Source organism: Mustelus asterias, chromosome 23 (assembly GCF_964213995.1).
Source record: "Mustelus asterias chromosome 23, sMusAst1.hap1.1, whole genome shotgun sequence".
NCBI lineage: Eukaryota > Metazoa > Chordata > Chondrichthyes > Carcharhiniformes > Triakidae > Mustelus > Mustelus asterias.
In genome coordinates, this window is record NC_135823.1 from 72425551 (window position 1) to 72442843 (window position 17293).

The window sequence follows — 17293 nt, forward strand, 5'->3', positions numbered from 1 at the left end:
TCACTTTTGTAAATCAGTACAATCAGGAAGAAGAACTGGGATCCCACTTGTGTTCCTTACCGGGATTTCCAGATGAGTTGCTGATTGATTTGAACTGATCGTTGCAGAGTTGAAGAAGGGTTTGGTGGTTGTCCAGATACAGAAAGTTGCTCAAATCTACAGAAGGTGATGTGGAAAATGCTGAAGGTCTTGATTCTGACTTCAGGGGTTTTGCTCCAACCTGTTGCCCTGAGACGTGGGCGCAGTATCTCACATCCCCATGGACATACAGCACAGCTGGAGAACAGCTAGAGGCAACATTGAAGAGGACAATGGAGGATGGAGAAGGGGAGAGGGGCTCACGGCAGGGGGGGGAGGTTTCCAGCCAGGGTCTCCAGGGAGTGAATCCCTGACCTCGATCTCAGGATGGGGAGAGACTTAGATGTCCTTCCTTCATTAACAATGTGATCACTGAAATCCACACCTGAACGGCAGCCTCAGAGCAGTGTGAGGATGGCATTGCCAGTGGCACTGAGATCACCATGACACTGAGATCACCATGACACTGAGATCACCATGGCGCTGAGATCACCATGGCGCTGAGATCACCATGGCGCTGAGATCACCATGGCGCTGAGATCACCATGGCGCTGAGATCACCATGGCGCTGAGATCACCATGGCACTGAGATCACCGTGGCGCTGAGTTCACCATGGCGCTGAGTTCACCATGGCGCTGAGATCACCATGGCACTGAGATCACCATGGCGCTGAGATCACCATGGCACTGAGATCACCATGGCGCTGAGATCACCGTGGCACTGAGATCACCGTGGCGCTGAGATCACCATGGCACTGAGATCACCATGGCGCTGAGATCACCATGGCGCTGAGATCACCGTGGCGCTGAGATCACCATGGCGCTGAGATCACCATGGCGCTGAGATCACCGTGGCACTGAGTTCACCATGGCGCTGAGATCACCATGGCACTGAGTTCACCATGGCGCTGAGATCACCATGGCACTGAGTTCACCATGGCGCTGAGATCACCATGGCACTGAGCTGGTATACCACTTCCAGGCTGAAAGTGGCAATATTCCCATGGTCTCCCAGATAAGTGTCCACTATCAAGGGAAAGCCCTCAGGCTGTGTGTACAAAACAACAAAGAGAACAAGAAACAAAGAAAGTTACAGCACAGGAACAGGCCCTTCGGCCCTCCAAGTCTGCACCAACCATGCTGCCCGACTGAACTAAAACCCCTCCCCTTCCGGGGACCATATCCCTCTATTCCCATCCTATTTATGTACTTGTCAAGATGCCCCTTAAAAGTCACTACCGTATCCGCTTCCACTATCTCCCCCAGCAACGAGTTCCAGGCACCCACTACTCTCTGTGTAAAAAACTTGCCTCGTACATCTTTAAACCTTGCCCCTCGCACCTTAAACCTATGCCCCCTAGTAATTGACTCTTCCACCCTGGGAAAAAGGTTCTGACTATCCACTCTGTCCATGCCCCTCATAATCTTGTAGACTAGAAAAAGGGTTCAATATGTTTCATTCTCGGGCTGAGGCAGCACGTGGCATCTCAAGGACTGCAGACTGCATTAGGGAACATGAAACTCAACCTGTGCTTCATTCTCAGATCTCCCACAACTGGGCGGCACGGTGGCACAGTGGTTAGCATTGCTGCTTCACAGCGCCAGGGACCCGGGTTCAATTCCGGCCTTGGGTCATTGTCTGTGCGGAGTCTGCATGTTCTCCCGATGTCTGCGTGGGTTCCCTCCGGGTGCTCCGGTTTCCTCCCACAGTTCAATGATGTGCTGGTTAGGTGGATTGGTTATGCTAAATTGACCCTAGTCAATAATCAGGGGGAGTAGTGGGGTGAATGTATTGCGTTACGGGAATAGGGCCTGGGTTGGATTGTGGTCGGTGCACACTTGATGGGCCGAATGGCCTCCTTCTGCACTGTAGGGATTCTACGATTCATTGCACCCTTTCTATAACTGCACATGATGCCACCAATGTCCAGTCAGTGACCAGCGAGTCAATGTCCAATCTGTGGGTGACCATAAACTTCCTCTCGCTCATTGCAAGTGACACGAGCCACAAAACACTTTAGTCTGAATGTTTCTATCGGCTGCTGCATCAAGGTCTTCACCCGAGTCGTCTGCAGCAGGACTCACCCACAATGCTGCCCTCCAGCAATCACCTTGTCCCCTGCCCTGGCTGCTCTCTCCTTGTGTCTGCTACCTCACTGTGTGCAGATCCCATCTCCACGTTATCCTCTCAGATAGACCCAGTGTTAGTAGCAGAATCAGTGGCTGCGAACAGCAACTGACACGGACTTCCTGCCCAGCCAGGTGGCAATTCTTGGGTATCTAAGTGGGTGAAGGTATAAGGGTGGGGTTGTGTTGTGGGGTGTACGGTACGAGTGTATGTTTACAGCACCTGCAGTTTGTAAATGAGAAGAGATTGTGAGGATGAGAGGATTATGAAATGTGAGGAGGGAGAGCTGTGAGGATACCGTCATCTTTAATAGTTTCAGCCTCGTCACTGGCCGCAGCCTCATGACTATCCCAGCGATGGAAACCAGCAACTCTTCCATTTGGTCAGGAGATGTATCCACCCACCTCCCTCTCCAATCTACCCCCCCCATGGCTGTCTCCCGACAGGTGTTGCTGCCTCTGGTTCTCCGCCACCTTGTACCACATGAGAGGGATGGAGAGAGAGAGAGTGTCTGTGAATGTGTTTCACTGGTGTGCCTGTGATGGTTGAAGAGTGAGGACAGGCTGTGATGAATTGTGGCTGTGTGTTCTGTAGCTGTGCAGAGTGTGAGGATGGGATGAAGCTTTGAATGTGAAGACAGAATCCTCACCATCCAGAGTGTTGGCGGGTGAGTGAGGTGAAGGTGGTTCTTTAAGTCTTGTCTCAGACTCACGGCTAAGTGGTACGGAAACGGCGTTTGAAGCTGAATTCACTGATCATTACCACTTGTGTAAGAACCTCTCACAATGATGCATTGTGGGTGCTCGGGGCTCCACTCCTTGCATCGGCCAGTTATCTGGTCCCCCTGGTTTTGTTCTGTCTGTGCAGAGGGTAAGCTAGCCCCTGTGAATAGAACATCACCCTTCACCCTCCGCCCCCTGACCATTGCACCAAGGCCTACAGGTTGCACCTGAGAACTTAGCAAGTACTCTGTGCCCTGCTCCACCTCACTATAGGAAGGATGTGATAGCAAGGATACAGAGGAGGTTCACCAGGATGTCGTCTGGGATGGAGCATTGAGCTATAAGGAGAATCATAGAATCCCTACAGTGCAGAAGGAGGCCATTCAGCCCATCCACCCAGACCTATCCCCTAACCCCACATATTTACCCTGTTAGTCCCCCCTGACACTTAGGGGCAGTTTAGCATGGCCAATCAACCTAACCTGCACATCTTTGGACTGTGGGAGGAGACCGGAGCACCTGGGAGAAACCCACGCAGACACGGGGAGAACGTGCAGACTCCACACAGACAGTGATCCTAGCCTGGAATCGAACCCAGGTCTCTGGCGCTGTGAGGCAGCAGTGCTAACCACTTTGTCACCGTGCCACCCAGGAGAAAGACTGGATAGGCTTGGATTGTTTTCTCTAGAGCAGAGAAGGCTGAGGGGGAACATGATTGAGGTGTATAAGATTTTGAGGGGTATGGACAGGTAGGGTAAGGAACAGGTGATCCCCTTGGTTGAGGGGTCAGTCACGAGGCGGCAGAGTTTTAGGGTGAGGGGCAGGAGATTTGAGAATTTTTTGTTTCACTCAGAGGGTGTTGGATACCTGGAATGCACTGCCTGGGAAGACAGTGGAGGCTGGAAACCTCACAACCTTTAGGAAATATTTGGATGAGCACTTTAAACATCATAACATTCAAGGATTTGGGACAAGTGCAGGTAAATGGGAATAGTGTGACTTTAGTGGTATAGTCGGTGCAGACTCGATGGGCCAAAGGGCCTTTTCTACGCTGTGTGATTCTGTGACTTGATGAGTTACTCTTCGACACGTTCAGAAAGTCTTCTCCGCTGCTTCCAGCACCTGTTCCAGCCGGGGTGCACTTTGCCTTTCAGAGCTGCCGGTTAAGCTGGTCCCAGAACTGACCGGGCTGCATGAAATTTGCTCCCTGTCTGTACTGGATTCGAGTTATAATCACAGGTTATTTTCCAATCTGATTTTGACCCTTTATCCGATAATCGGAAGGTGCCTCTTCTGGCAGAGTGCTGAGCTTTACAAGAGATGATGTTTCTTTCAACACTGCAACTTTTTCCACACAGAGGGTGGTGTGTGTCTGGAACGAGCTGCCAGAGGTAGTAGTAGAGGCGGGTACAATTTTGTCTTTTAAAAAGTGTTTAGACAGTTACATGGGTAGGATGGGTATCGAGGGATATGGGCCAAATGCGGGCAATTGGGACTAGCTTCAGGGTTAAAAAGGGGCGACATGGACAATTTGGGCCGAAGGGCCTGTTTCCATGCTGTAAACCTCTCTGACTGCAACACCATCAACAGCACAGGTTTCTAACCAATGACATGGTCCCGTTAACTGAAGGTATTTGCGAGGACGGGATTATATTTGACTGGGATTTTTAATATGATTTGTTCAATCAGAATACCTGCAATGTTTAGAAGTTGTATCCTCCACCTAGCTATTTAATTCAAACGAAATGTCACGCACAAACAGGTACTTGAGTCAAAGAGACAGCAGGCCATACAACAACGCAGGAAGTGTCGAATATCTTCTCCAGCCGCTTCCATGGTTTATTACACAGCAAGATCCCGGATCCCTGATAATGAAATTGATGGTATTGTCCATCCAAACTTCCCCTGAGCAGCGCTGAGGAGCTTTACACAGAAACTTGTTTTTGCTAAAAATTAAATAGCATTTGCAACACCATAGCACCTGGAACGTTTCACGGTATTTCACAGGGGCATGATCAAAGTTTGATGTTGAGCCACGTAAGGAGATGTTGGGATGGAGGTTGTTTCAAAGGAGGGTCTCGAGAGGCAGAGGTTTGAAGAAGGAATTCCAAAGTGTAGGATCTGAATAGCCAGAGGCTCAATCGCCAATGAAGATGCAATTAATCCCAGAAATGCACAGCCGGCTAGAGTTGAGGAACACCGGGACCTTAGAAGCTTGAGGAAGCTACAGAAGGGTGAGAACATGTAGGAATTTAAAAAGATAAGAATTGTGAGATCGGGTTGTTGTCAGACCAGGAGCCAATGTCAGTCAGTAAGCAGAGGTGAATGGAATTGGTGCGAGTTAGGTCAATGGCAGCAGGATTTTGGATCAATTCTAATTTTTGCAAGTGAAGGATGGGGAGGTGACCAGGAGAACATTGGAACAGTCCATTCCGGAGGAATCGCATGGGTGATGGTTCCTGCAGCAGATGAATTGAGACAGGGATGGATACTTAGCCATGTTGGCCATCTCGCTGATGGAATGGGCACTGATGGTCAAACAGGAAGCCAAGGTTGCGAATTGCCTGGTTCAGCCTCAGACACGGTCCAGGGAGAGGAATGAATGAATGGCTAAGGAATGGAGGACAATGGTTTCGCCCTTCCCAATATTTAGTGGGAGAAATTTCTTGCTCAACAGGAACTGGATGTCAAACAAGCAACATGACAAATATGGAACGCTGGAAGGGCTGAGAATTGGCGAGTGGTCGAGTTGGGTTTTACCAGCATTCACATGGAACCAGATGTGTTTTTGTAAGATGTTACTAAGGGGCAACATCTGAATGAGAAAAGAAGAGGCCAAGGATAGACCCTTGGGAGATTCCCAGTGTAAAGGTGCAGCAAGATCAAACATGGCAGGTCATTCTTTTGTTCTGGCTAGGTTGAGAATGATGAAACCAGAAGGAGACAATCCCACGTCACTCAGTGACAGAAACGGCAACACTGGAGCAGGAGGGGGGAGTCAGGCATGTCAAAGGCTGCACAGTTCAGGAGGATATGGAGGGATCATTTATTACAGCCATTTGTATTTAAATAAGAGTCACTCCACTGCAGTGCCAGGAGTGGAAATCTGATTGGAGAGGTTCACATATGGATGAGTGGGAAAAATGGGAATGGATTTGGGAGGCACTAACATGTTCAAGGATTTTGGAAAAGAAAGAGAGATCGGAAATGGGACGATAGCTTACAAAGGACAGAAAGATCAAGATTTCTTGTTAGAATCCATATCCAGAGAATCCCGACAGTGCAAAAGGAGGCCATTCAGCCCATCGAGCCTGCACCGACTCTCTGACAGAGAATCCTACCCAGGACCAGCCACCTCCAAAACCGCCAGCTATCCTATACACCTCGGAACAGTAGGAGACAATTTAGCATGCTCAATCCACCTAACTTCTAACTTGCACAAAGCAGAACAATACAGCACAGGAACAGGCCTCTCGGCCCTCTAAGCCTGCACCGATCATGTTGCCCTATCTAAACCAACCACTTATATCCCTCTATTCCCCATCTGTTCATGTGTCTATCCAGATAAGTCTTAAATGTGGCTAACGTATCTGCCTCAACCACCTCACTTGGCAGTGCATTCCAGACCCCCACCACCCTCTGTGTAAAAAACTTCCCCTGCACATCTCCACTGAACCTTTCCCCCCTTATCTTGAACTTGTGCCCCCTGTAATTGTCATTTTTGCCCTGGGAAAAAGCTTCCAACTGTTCACCCTATCCACACCCCTCATAATTTTATAAACTTCTATCAGCTCACCCCCTCAGCTTCCGTCTTTCCAGGGAGAACAATCCCAGTTTATTCAATCTCTCTTCATAGCTAATACCCTCCATACCAGGGAACATCCTGGTAAACCTTTTCTGCTCTCTCTCCAAAGCCTCCACATCCTTCTGGTAGTGAGGTGACCAGGATTGGACACAGTATTCCAAATGTGGCCTAATTAACGTTTTATATAACTGTAACATAATTTGCCAACTTTTGTACTCGATACCCCGTCTGATGAAGGCAAGCATGCCACATGCTTTCTTCACCACCTTTTCCACCTGTGCTGCCACTTTTAAGGATCTGTGGATCTGTACTCCCAGATCTCTCTGTGTGTCGATGCTCCTGATGGTTCTGCTATTTATTTTATAGCTCCCACCTGAATTGGATCTACCAAAATGCATCACCTCGCACATCTTTGGAGTGTGGGAGGAATCCGGAGCAACATTTCCTTCTGTTTAGTTCTCCTCATGCGTTTATCGAGCAGCCACTTTCAGGACAATGAAATGTTAGTCATAAAGTCTGCGACTAAACTCACACATAGGTCAGGGAAGGGAAGAGTGTCAGCCCCCTTTCCTTGAAGGATATTTGTGACTTTGGACACTCATTACATACCAGCAGCTTTCTGAGTAATTCCTCTGTGTGCTAGCTCACAAACAACATGATTTATTGACACTCCTTTCACAGTCTGTCACGATATGATTTAAGTCTTTGATATTTGATTGCTGACGCAGCACTGTAACAGTGACACCGTCCTGCCTCACTCTGACTAACTGCAAGGTGCAAATTAATCTCATGCATCAAGTATCATTAAAAAGGCCAGGGTAACATTCTGTTTTCCTGCACAGTATCAAAAACATACTGGAAGCTGAATTTCATATATATCACATACTTTAAAAATCTCAGTAAATTGTATAAAATGTTGGTGACTTCCACGGTGAGCTCTTTTATCGATATTATTAAGCATGTTTCACAATGGGAGTTACAAAACACTCAATCTGTTACAGGATGGTGGACAGCACAGTGGTTAGCACTGCTGCCTCACAGCACCAGGGACCCAGGTTCAATTCCAACCTTGGGTCACTGTCTGGGCGGAGTTTGCATATTCTCCCCGTGTCTGCGTGGATTTCCTCCGGGTGCTCCGGTTTCCTCCCACACTCCAAAGATGTGCAGGTTAGGTGGATTGGCCATGCTAAATTGCCCCATAGTGTCCCAAGATGTGTAGGTTAGGGGGATGAAAGAACAGTACAGCACAGGAACAGGCCCTTCGGCCCACCAAGTTTGTGCTGATACAGATGCGGCACGGTAGCACAGTGGTTAGCACTGCTGCTTCACAGCTCCAGGGACCTGGGTTCGATTCCCGGCTTAGGTCACTGTCTGTGTGGAGTTTGCACATTCTCCTCGTGTCTGCGTGGGTTTCCTCCGGTTTCCTCCCACAGTCCAAAGATGTGTGGGTTAGGTTGATTGGCCATTCTAAATTTGCCCTTAGTGTCCTGGGATGCATAGGTTAGAGGGATTAGTGGGTGAATATGTAGGGATATGGGGGTAGCGCCTGGGTGGGATTGTGGTCGGTGCAGACTCGATGGGCCGAATGGCCTCTTTCTGTGCTGTAGGGTTTCTAAGATTTCTAAGATTCTACGATGCCTCTCTTATCTAATATTTTCTTGCCTCTATGTGGTCCATATCCCTCTATTCGCTGCCTATTCATGTATCTATCCAGATGCCTCTTGAACGTTGTTATAGAATCAGTTTCCACCACCTCCACCGGCAGTGCGTTCCAGGCATTCACCACCCTCTGAAAAACTTGCCCCTTACGTCTCTTTTTGTTCCCCTCTCACTCTCAGCCTATGCCCCTGAGTAATTGACCCTTTGACCCTGGGAAAAAGACTCTATCCACTCTATCCAAGCCTGTCATAATCTTGTAAACCTCTATCAGGTCCCCCCTCATCTTCCGACGCTCCAATGAAAACAATCCAAGTTTGTTCAACCTTTCATCATAGACCATATCCTCCAAACCAGGCAACATCCTGGTAAATCACTTCTTCACCCTTTCCAATGCATCAACATCCTTCTGCTAGTGTAGCAACCAGAATTGTACACAATACTCCAACTGCGGCTTAACCAAAGTCTCATACAGCTGCAACATGATTTTCCAATTCCTATACTCAACGCCCCGACCGATGAAGGCCAGCATGCCATACGACCACCTTCTCGACCACCTTGTCCACCCGAGTTGCCACCTTCAGGGAACTGTGAATCTGCACACCTAGATCCCTCTGTATGCTAATATTTCTAAGAGTTCTACCATTTCCTGTATGCTTTCCTTCTGCAGTAGACCTTCTAAATTGCATCATCTCACATTTGTCCGGGTTAAATTCCATCTGCCACCTTTTGGCCCAGGTCTCCAGCCAGTTTATATCCTGCTATATCCTCTGACAATCCTCCTCACTATCCGTTACTCTCCCAATTTTTGTATCATCTGAAAATTTACTAATCAGATCACCTACATTGTCTCCAAATCATTTCTACATATTACAAACAACAGAGGCCCCAGCACTGATCCTTGTGGAACACCGCTTGTCACAGACCTCCAGTTAGAAAAGTACCTTTCTACAGCTACAGTCTGCTTTCTGTGCCCAAGCCAGATTTGTATCCATCTTACCAGCTCATCTCGGATCCCACATGACTTCACCTTCTGTGTCAGCCTGACATGAGGAACCTTATCAAAGGCTTTACTAAAGTCAATCATAGAAATCATAGAAATCATAGAAACCCTACAGTGCAGAAAGAGGCCATTCGGCCCATCGAGTCTGCACCGACCACAATCCCACCCAGGCCCTACCCCCATATCCCTACACATTTACCCACTAATCCCTCTAATCTATGCATCCCAGGACACTAAGGGACAATTTTAGCATGGCCAATCAACCTAACCTGCACATCTTTGGACTGTGGGAGGAAACCGGAGCACTCGGAGGAAACCCATGCAGACACGAGGAGAATGTGCAAACTCCACACAGACAGTGACCCAAGCCGGGAATCGAACCCAGGTCCCTGGAGCTGTGAAGCAGCAGTGCTAACCACTGGGCTACCGTGCCGCCATGTATACAACATCCACTGCCCTGCCCTGGTCAATTTGTTTTGTCCTCAAAGTAAGGGATGAGTGGGATAAATACATGGAGCTTCGGGGATAGGGCCGGTGGGGGGGTTGCTCTGTTGGAGAGTCAGTGCAGACTCAATGGGCCGAATGGTCTCCTTCTGCATTGCAGGAATTCGATGATTCTATAATGATATATTTGAAACAAAGCAGATGAATTTTCTGCTCAGACGGGTTGAAGCTCTGCCGGAGTGGCACGGTAGCACAGTGGTTGGCACTGCTGCCTCAGAGCGCCAGGGACCCGGGCTCGATTCCTGGCTTGGGTCACTGTCTGTGTGGAGTCTGCACGTTCTCCCCATGTCTGCATGGGTTTCCTCCGGGTGCTCCAGTTTCCTCCCACACTTCAAAGATGTGCGGATTAGGTGCATTGGCCATGCTAAATTGCCCTTTAGTGTCAGGGGGACTGGCAGGGTAAATACATGGGGTTATAGGGATAAGGCCTGGGTGGGATTGTGGTCGGTACAGATTTGATAGGCCGAATGGCCTCCTTCTGCACTGTAGGATTCTATGATTCTAACTGTTGAATCAAACAAGAACAGGTTTATTTAAATAATTTTGTTAAACCTCTACACTCTGCCCAGGAATCTGACTGGCCATAGTAGATGCTTGGTGTGGCGAGAATCCAATCCCGGAACTCAGAGGGCAGACACATTGGGTGGGATTTTCCCAAGACCGGAAAATCCTGCCTGAGGTCAGTGGACCTTTGTATGGTCCGTGTCCCACTTGCTGTGATTCCCGGGGAGGGCGGGATGGGAAATGCTGCCCATCGGGTGATCAAAAAACTCTGAGACAGCCGAGCATGTCCAAAGATGTGCTAGTTCGGGGGATTAGCCTTAGTAAATGTGCAGGGTTACCGGGATAGGGTAGAGGGGGGGGCCTGGGTAAGATGCTCTTTCGGAGAGTTGGTGCAGACTCGATGGGCCGAATTGCTTCTTTCTGAACTGTAGGGACTGTACGAGTCTGTGGTAAGGGGGGTAGAACTCCTTTTTCAAACGTTTCATATTGACGGAGTTGAGGAGTTAGACTAATTGGCCAAAATCAATTCAACTCCCGTCAGGGGATTAAATTTCAAATCCCTGCTCTGCCGCCATAGCAACACTGAACACCAGGGATGCAGAGCTGTCCAATGACCCTTTGTCATGCTAAGGTGCCAATGAATTACACTGAAACACAAGCTGAAATCTAAGCCAAAGAATCAGATTCATATTTACCTGAGAACTTGGAATTAGAGCTTTCCACCAATGTCCACCTTTTACAAGGTCCACTTCATTTAAGGACATTGCAACTTTTCCAATGACACAGTGACGTGAAAACTTATCAAAGTCAACAACCGTTAAAAGGAGGGTCCTTCTCTGAGCTTCTAAAAATGGAATTTCAAATGTATATCGCTCCTCAAAAACTGGGTTCTGAGTTTTCCGTTTGACGCCCGTTTGTCTGGAGTTCTTCTGATCTGGTAAGAGACACATCTTAACGTAGGGATTGGAATGAGCCATGTCTTGTCTGGACCCATCGTATGAGATGGGGGGAGGGAGATCTCTGGCCTCGATCACTCGCACTATCAGGTAGTTATGCAGGAGGTCATACTGAGTGCTGAAGTGGAGTAAGCCAAGCTGATACTTGGACAGAATCTCTTCATCAGTCAGAGAGTCTACATCATCGCTATTCGAATCAACAGAGTAAAGCCGAGGCTCAAACTTCCGGAAGTAATCCTCCGGCACGTAGGCTTTCCGGAATACCTTGGGTTGGACTATTTCTTTCTTGGACCCTATTGCCCAGAACTCAATGGGTTTGATATCAACAAGTGGGGAACTGGGCCGTCTGATGGCCTCGAGATCTGGAAAATCAAACAGGAAAATTGAATAGCGTTAGAGAAAAGCAAACCACTGGAACTGAGAACATTTGTTTCTGGGTTTGCAAAATAAATGAATTATCAAATAATTCAACTGTCCACTGACATCCATTTTCTGACTTTTGAAATTTTCAATAGCCCGTAATCAATAAATGCCGCAATAAGAGGTCTCACACCAGGTTAAAGTCCAACAGATTTATTTGGTAGTACGAGCTTTTGGAGCACTGCTCCTTTATCAGGTGAGTGAATAACAGAGCATATATAGACATTAGGTGTAATAATAATAGATATTAATAAGTATAATAATAGATATGATCTTGTAACTGAGTCTGTGTCTCTTTATGCCCTGTTTGTGAACCCAACTCTCCACTCACCTGATGAAGGAGTAGCGCTCCGAAAGCTCGTGCTACCAAATAAACCTGTTGGACTCTAACCTGGTGTTGTGAGACTTCTTACTGTGCCCACCCCAGTCCAACACCGGCAACTCCACATCAATAAAGGCTACAACATAGCAATAGCGCAACGAGGATAGACGTAATTATTCTACTGCTCACACCATTACTCATCACATCATCATTTCCTGGGTCCATTATTATCAGAAACAGCTGGTCATTAGCAGAGCTTCATCCCAGTAAATTAACGTCTTTCAATTTCCATTTGTTTCCACAGCTAATAATTCCAGGAACAGTCACTAGTCTGTAGCCAGGGCTTGAAGGGCACCACTCCACATCAAGCCTGGCTGATCCAGGAGTCTCTCCCGCTCTTACCACCAGCTATTGGTATGTTGGAAGGATTTTACAAGTTGACACTCAATCCATTTGGCCGCGTTATTAACGCACCTTCCTCAGTCATCAAGTCCTGGGGTGAGACTCGAACCCAGAGCTTCTAGCTCAGAGGCAGAGACACTACACACTGCACCACACAACCTCCACTGGCATTTATTGGGCATTCCTAATTACCCTTGACATTCAATGGCATTACCAATCGTTGAATCTCCCACTATCAACATTCTAGGGGTTACCATTGACCAGAAACTGAACTGGATTAGCCATATAAATACTGTGTCTACCAGAGCAGGTCAGAGGCTAGGAATCCTGCAGTGGGTAACTCACCTCCTGACTCCCCAAAGCCTGTCCACCATCTACAAGGCACAAGTCAGGAGTGTGATAGAATACTCCTCACTTGCCTGGATGGGTGCAGCTCCAACAACACTCAAGAAGCTCAACACCAGTGAGGACAGACCGCCTGCTGAATTGCTACCCCTTCCACAAACAGCCAATCCCTCCACCATTGGCAAAGGATTCTATGATTCTATGAACAGTAGCAGCAGAGTGTACCATCTATAAGATGCACTGCAACAACTACTAAAGTTCCTTAGGCAGCACCTTCCAAACCCATGACCACTACCATCTAGAAGGACAAGAGCAGCAGATATCTGGGAACACCACCCTCTGGTGATTCCCCTCCAAGCCACTCACCATCCTGACTTGGAAATATATCGCTGCTCCTTCACTGTCACTGGGTCAAAATCCTGGAACTCCCTCCCTAACAGCACCCCATGGACTGCAGTGGTTCAAGAAGGCAGCTCACCGCCACCTCCTAAATGCTGGCCCAGCCAGCGATGCCCACATCCCATAAAATGAAAAAGAAAAGCTGCAGTCCATGTGGTGTAGGTACACCCACCGTGCTGTTAGGGAGGGAGTTCCAGGGTTTCAGTCCAGCGACAGTGAAGGTTATATCTTGCTTAACTAGCCTGTGAGACAGCTCCACCAATGCTGGCACAAGCTCCCAGATGTTAGTCAGGGGGGTTTGGCAGGGTGGACAGGGCTGGCTTTGTTGTTGTTTCTGATGTCTGGGTCGATGCCAGGTAGTCTGTCCAGTTTCATTCCTTTCTATTGGTTTCGTATCAGTGGTATATAACTGGCTTACTAGGCCTTTTCAGAGGTTATCTTAGAGTTAACCTGGAGTCGCATTAGTGAACCAGATGGGTTTTTACAACAATTGACAATGGTTTCATCATTAGATTTTAATTCCAGATTTTTATTGAATTCAAATTTCATCATCTGCCATGGCAGGATTCGAACCCGGGTCCCCAGAGCATTACTAGTCCAGTGACAATACCACAACACTATCACTTCCCCCATCTTTTACTCATCAGGACAAATGCAAGAATGCCAGATTTTAAACCATCACAACAACTACAGAATCTTTCTCCAATTAAAAACCTGTGCAGGTAAATAATTGCTTCCATGGTTTCAAAAGGCTGACAATTTATTTTCATCTTGGTGGCATCCAACCAATTTAATAAAAACGCATAAGTATGAATAATATCTAAGTTAACACAGGTACAAAATACATTTGAATTATTTATCTCCTTAAAATATTATCCATAACGACACTTCAGTGATACATTTCTTATTATTATTGCCAAGAACATGAGGTTGGAATTGGATTGCAATCATCGCTACTTTTTAAAAGTTATATGGTCCTTCTGATCAGCGATAAATGAGTTGTGATGAAGTTTGTGCAACAAACGGCTGTAAATCAGATTAATCAAATCCCCCCTTGTTGCCTCTTCGAGATAATACTGGCGCTGTTAAGGTGAAAGGTCTCACTCAGCTGCTAACATCATAGACCACCAATTGCTTGACCTGGGAGCTCTATTTTAATTGTAGGATATGCCAGAATATTTCAAAACCAGGTAGGCGAACAAATTGCCTTCATTGATGGAGTTCAGACACATGTATCATGTTTACCCTCTGAAATGGCCAAGCACTCTGTTCAAGGGAATTATTTTTTATTCGTTCATGGGATGTGGGCGGCGCTGGCTGGTCCAGCATTTATTGCCCATCTCCGAGGGCATTTTAGAGTCAACCACATTGCTGTGGCTCTGGAATCACAGGTAAGCCAGACCAGGTAAGGATGGCAGATTTCCTTCCCTAAAGACAGGTTTTTCCAACAATCCACAATGGTTTCATATTTTTAATTCCAGATTTTTATTGAATTCAAATTTCACCGGCTGCCATGGTGGGATTTGAACCAGAGAATTACCCTGGGTCTCTGGATTACTAGCCCTGTGACAATACTGCCACACAACTGCCTCTCCTGAAATTAGGATGGACACAAAAGCGAGCTTTCCCAGCACCCATGAAAGGAATTTTAAATAGTCACTGGGATCATTAAATACAGCAACACTATTTCAGACTGAAAATGACCAAATCTCATTTCAAATCAATTCACAACCAATTGCGGATATAAATTTCCCACTGGATGATTCAGCAGCATGGAATGTTACCATTGCAGCAATTAATTTTATAGTTATTCCGACAATATAAAAATACATTTTATAGTTCTTCCCTTTAGTATAAACATTTCGGCAGTCCGTGGAGTCCATTTGAAAGTTCCGCACTCACATTGAATTTTGGAACAGTTGCAGTGAGCGAGGTATTCATGGAGCAAAGACAGCGTAAACTATCAGAGCGGAATGTACCGAGAGCGTTAGGAAAACAAATGTAATACAAAGGGATTTATAAATCTATTGGTAAGCACTAGAAATAAGGGGAAATTTTTGAAGGGTTTAATCCTCAGACACTAACTTGGTTTCAGAGTGGAGGTTGTGTATCTGACTACAGCCAATGTGTATGTCTTAAAACGGACATTATAGGGATGACCTTATTACATCGTACCCGTTTTTTGCCCCTCGTGATGTTAGAACATAGAACATAGGACATAGAACATAGAAAAACTACAGCACAAACAGGCCCTTCGGCCCACAAGTTGTGCCGAACACATCCCTACCTTCTAGACCTACCTATAACCCTCCATCCTATTAAGTCCCATGTACTCATCCAGGAGTCTCTTAAAAGACCCTATTGAGTTTGCCTCCACCACCCCTGACGGCAGCCGGTTCCACTCGCCCACCACCCTCTGTGTGAAAAACTTACCCCTAACATCTCCCCTGTACCTACCCCCCAGCACCTTAAACCTGTGTCCTCTCGTAGCAGACATTTCCACCCTGGGAAAAAGCCTCTGAGAGTCCACCCGACCTATGCCTCTCAACATCTTATACACCTCTATTAGGTCTCCTCTCATCCTTCGTCTCTCCAAGGAGAAAAGACCGAGCTCCCTCAGCCTATCCTCATAAGGCATGCCACTCAATCCAGGCAACATCTTTGTAAATCGCCTCTGCACCCTTTCAATCTTTTCCACACCCTTCCTGTAGTGAGGCGACCAGAACTGAGCACAGTACTCCAAGTGGGGTCTGACGAGGGTCTTATATAGCTGCATCATTATCCCCGGACTCCTGAACTCAATCCCTTGATTGATAAAGGCCAGCACACCATACGCCTTCTTAACCACCTCCTCCACCTGCGGGGCCGATTTCAGAGTCCTATGGACCCGGACCCCAAGGTCCTTCTGATCCTCTACAATACTAAGAGTCTTTCCCTTTATATTGTACTCCTTCATCCCATTTGTCCTACCAAAATGGACCACGACGCATTTATCTGGGTTGAAGTCCATCTGCCACTTGTCCGCCCAGTCTTGCATCCTATCTATGTCCCTCTGTAACTTCTGACATCCCTCCAGACTATCCACAACCCCACCAACCTTCGTGTCGTCGGCAAACTTACCAACCCATCCCTCCGCTTCCTCATCCAGGTCATTTATGAAAATAACAAACAGCTAGGGTCCCAGAACAGATCCCTGGGGCACACCACTGGTGACCGACCTCCATTTAGAAAAAGACCCATCTATACCCACTCTCTGCCTCCTTTGGGCAAGCCAGTTCTGGATCCACAGGGCAGCAGCCTCTTGGATCCCATGCCCTCTCACTTTTTCTAGAAGCCTTGCATGGGGGAGCTTATCGAATGCCTTGCTAAAATCCATATAAACCACATCTACCACCTTCCCTTCGTCAATGTGTTTAGTCACATTTTCGAAGAAGTCCACCAGGCTCGTAAGGCACGACCTCCCCTTGACAAAGCCATGCTGAGTATTCTTGAGCATACTAAACCTCTCTAAATGCTCATATATCCTGTCCCTCAGGATCTTCTCCATCAGTTTACCAACCACTGAGGTTAGACTCACCGGTCGGTAATTACCTGGGCTATCCCTATTCCCCTTCTTGAAAATAGGAACCACATCCGCAATCCTCCAATCCTCCGGCACCTCTCCCGTCTCCATCGACGACGCAAAGATCATCGCCAAAGGGTCTGCAATCTCCTCCCTCGCCTCCCACAGTAACCTGGGGTACATCCCATCCGGACCCGGCGACTTATCTATCTTGATGCCATTCAAAGATTCCAGCACAACCTCTTTATTAAAATCCACATACTCAATCCTTTCCAGTCCACCGCACGCCCGCAGTACATCCACCCAGGTCCTTCTCCTCTGTGAAAACTGAGGCAAAATACTCATTGAGCACCTCTGCCATTTCTACGGGGTTCCGTACAGACTTTCCCGCCTTCACCTTTTATAGGCCCTATTCCATCACGTCTCATCCTTTTACTCTTCACATATTTATAGAACGCCTTAGGGTTCTCCTTAATCCTACCTGCCA

The 17293-nt window shown here is 47.3% G+C and overlaps 1 protein-coding gene across 1 annotated transcript in view; it reads right to left on the bottom strand.

The window, feature by feature from the left end:
* The window catches only part of syt17 (synaptotagmin XVII), an 81008-nt gene that overhangs the window by 39432 nt on the left and 24283 nt on the right, over positions 1–17293 (bottom strand). Inside the window, exon 5 of the mRNA XM_078240921.1 lies at positions 11096–11718. Coding sequence (XP_078097047.1) covers positions 11096–11718 — 623 coding nt within the window. The remainder of the gene's footprint in view (positions 1–11095; positions 11719–17293) is intronic.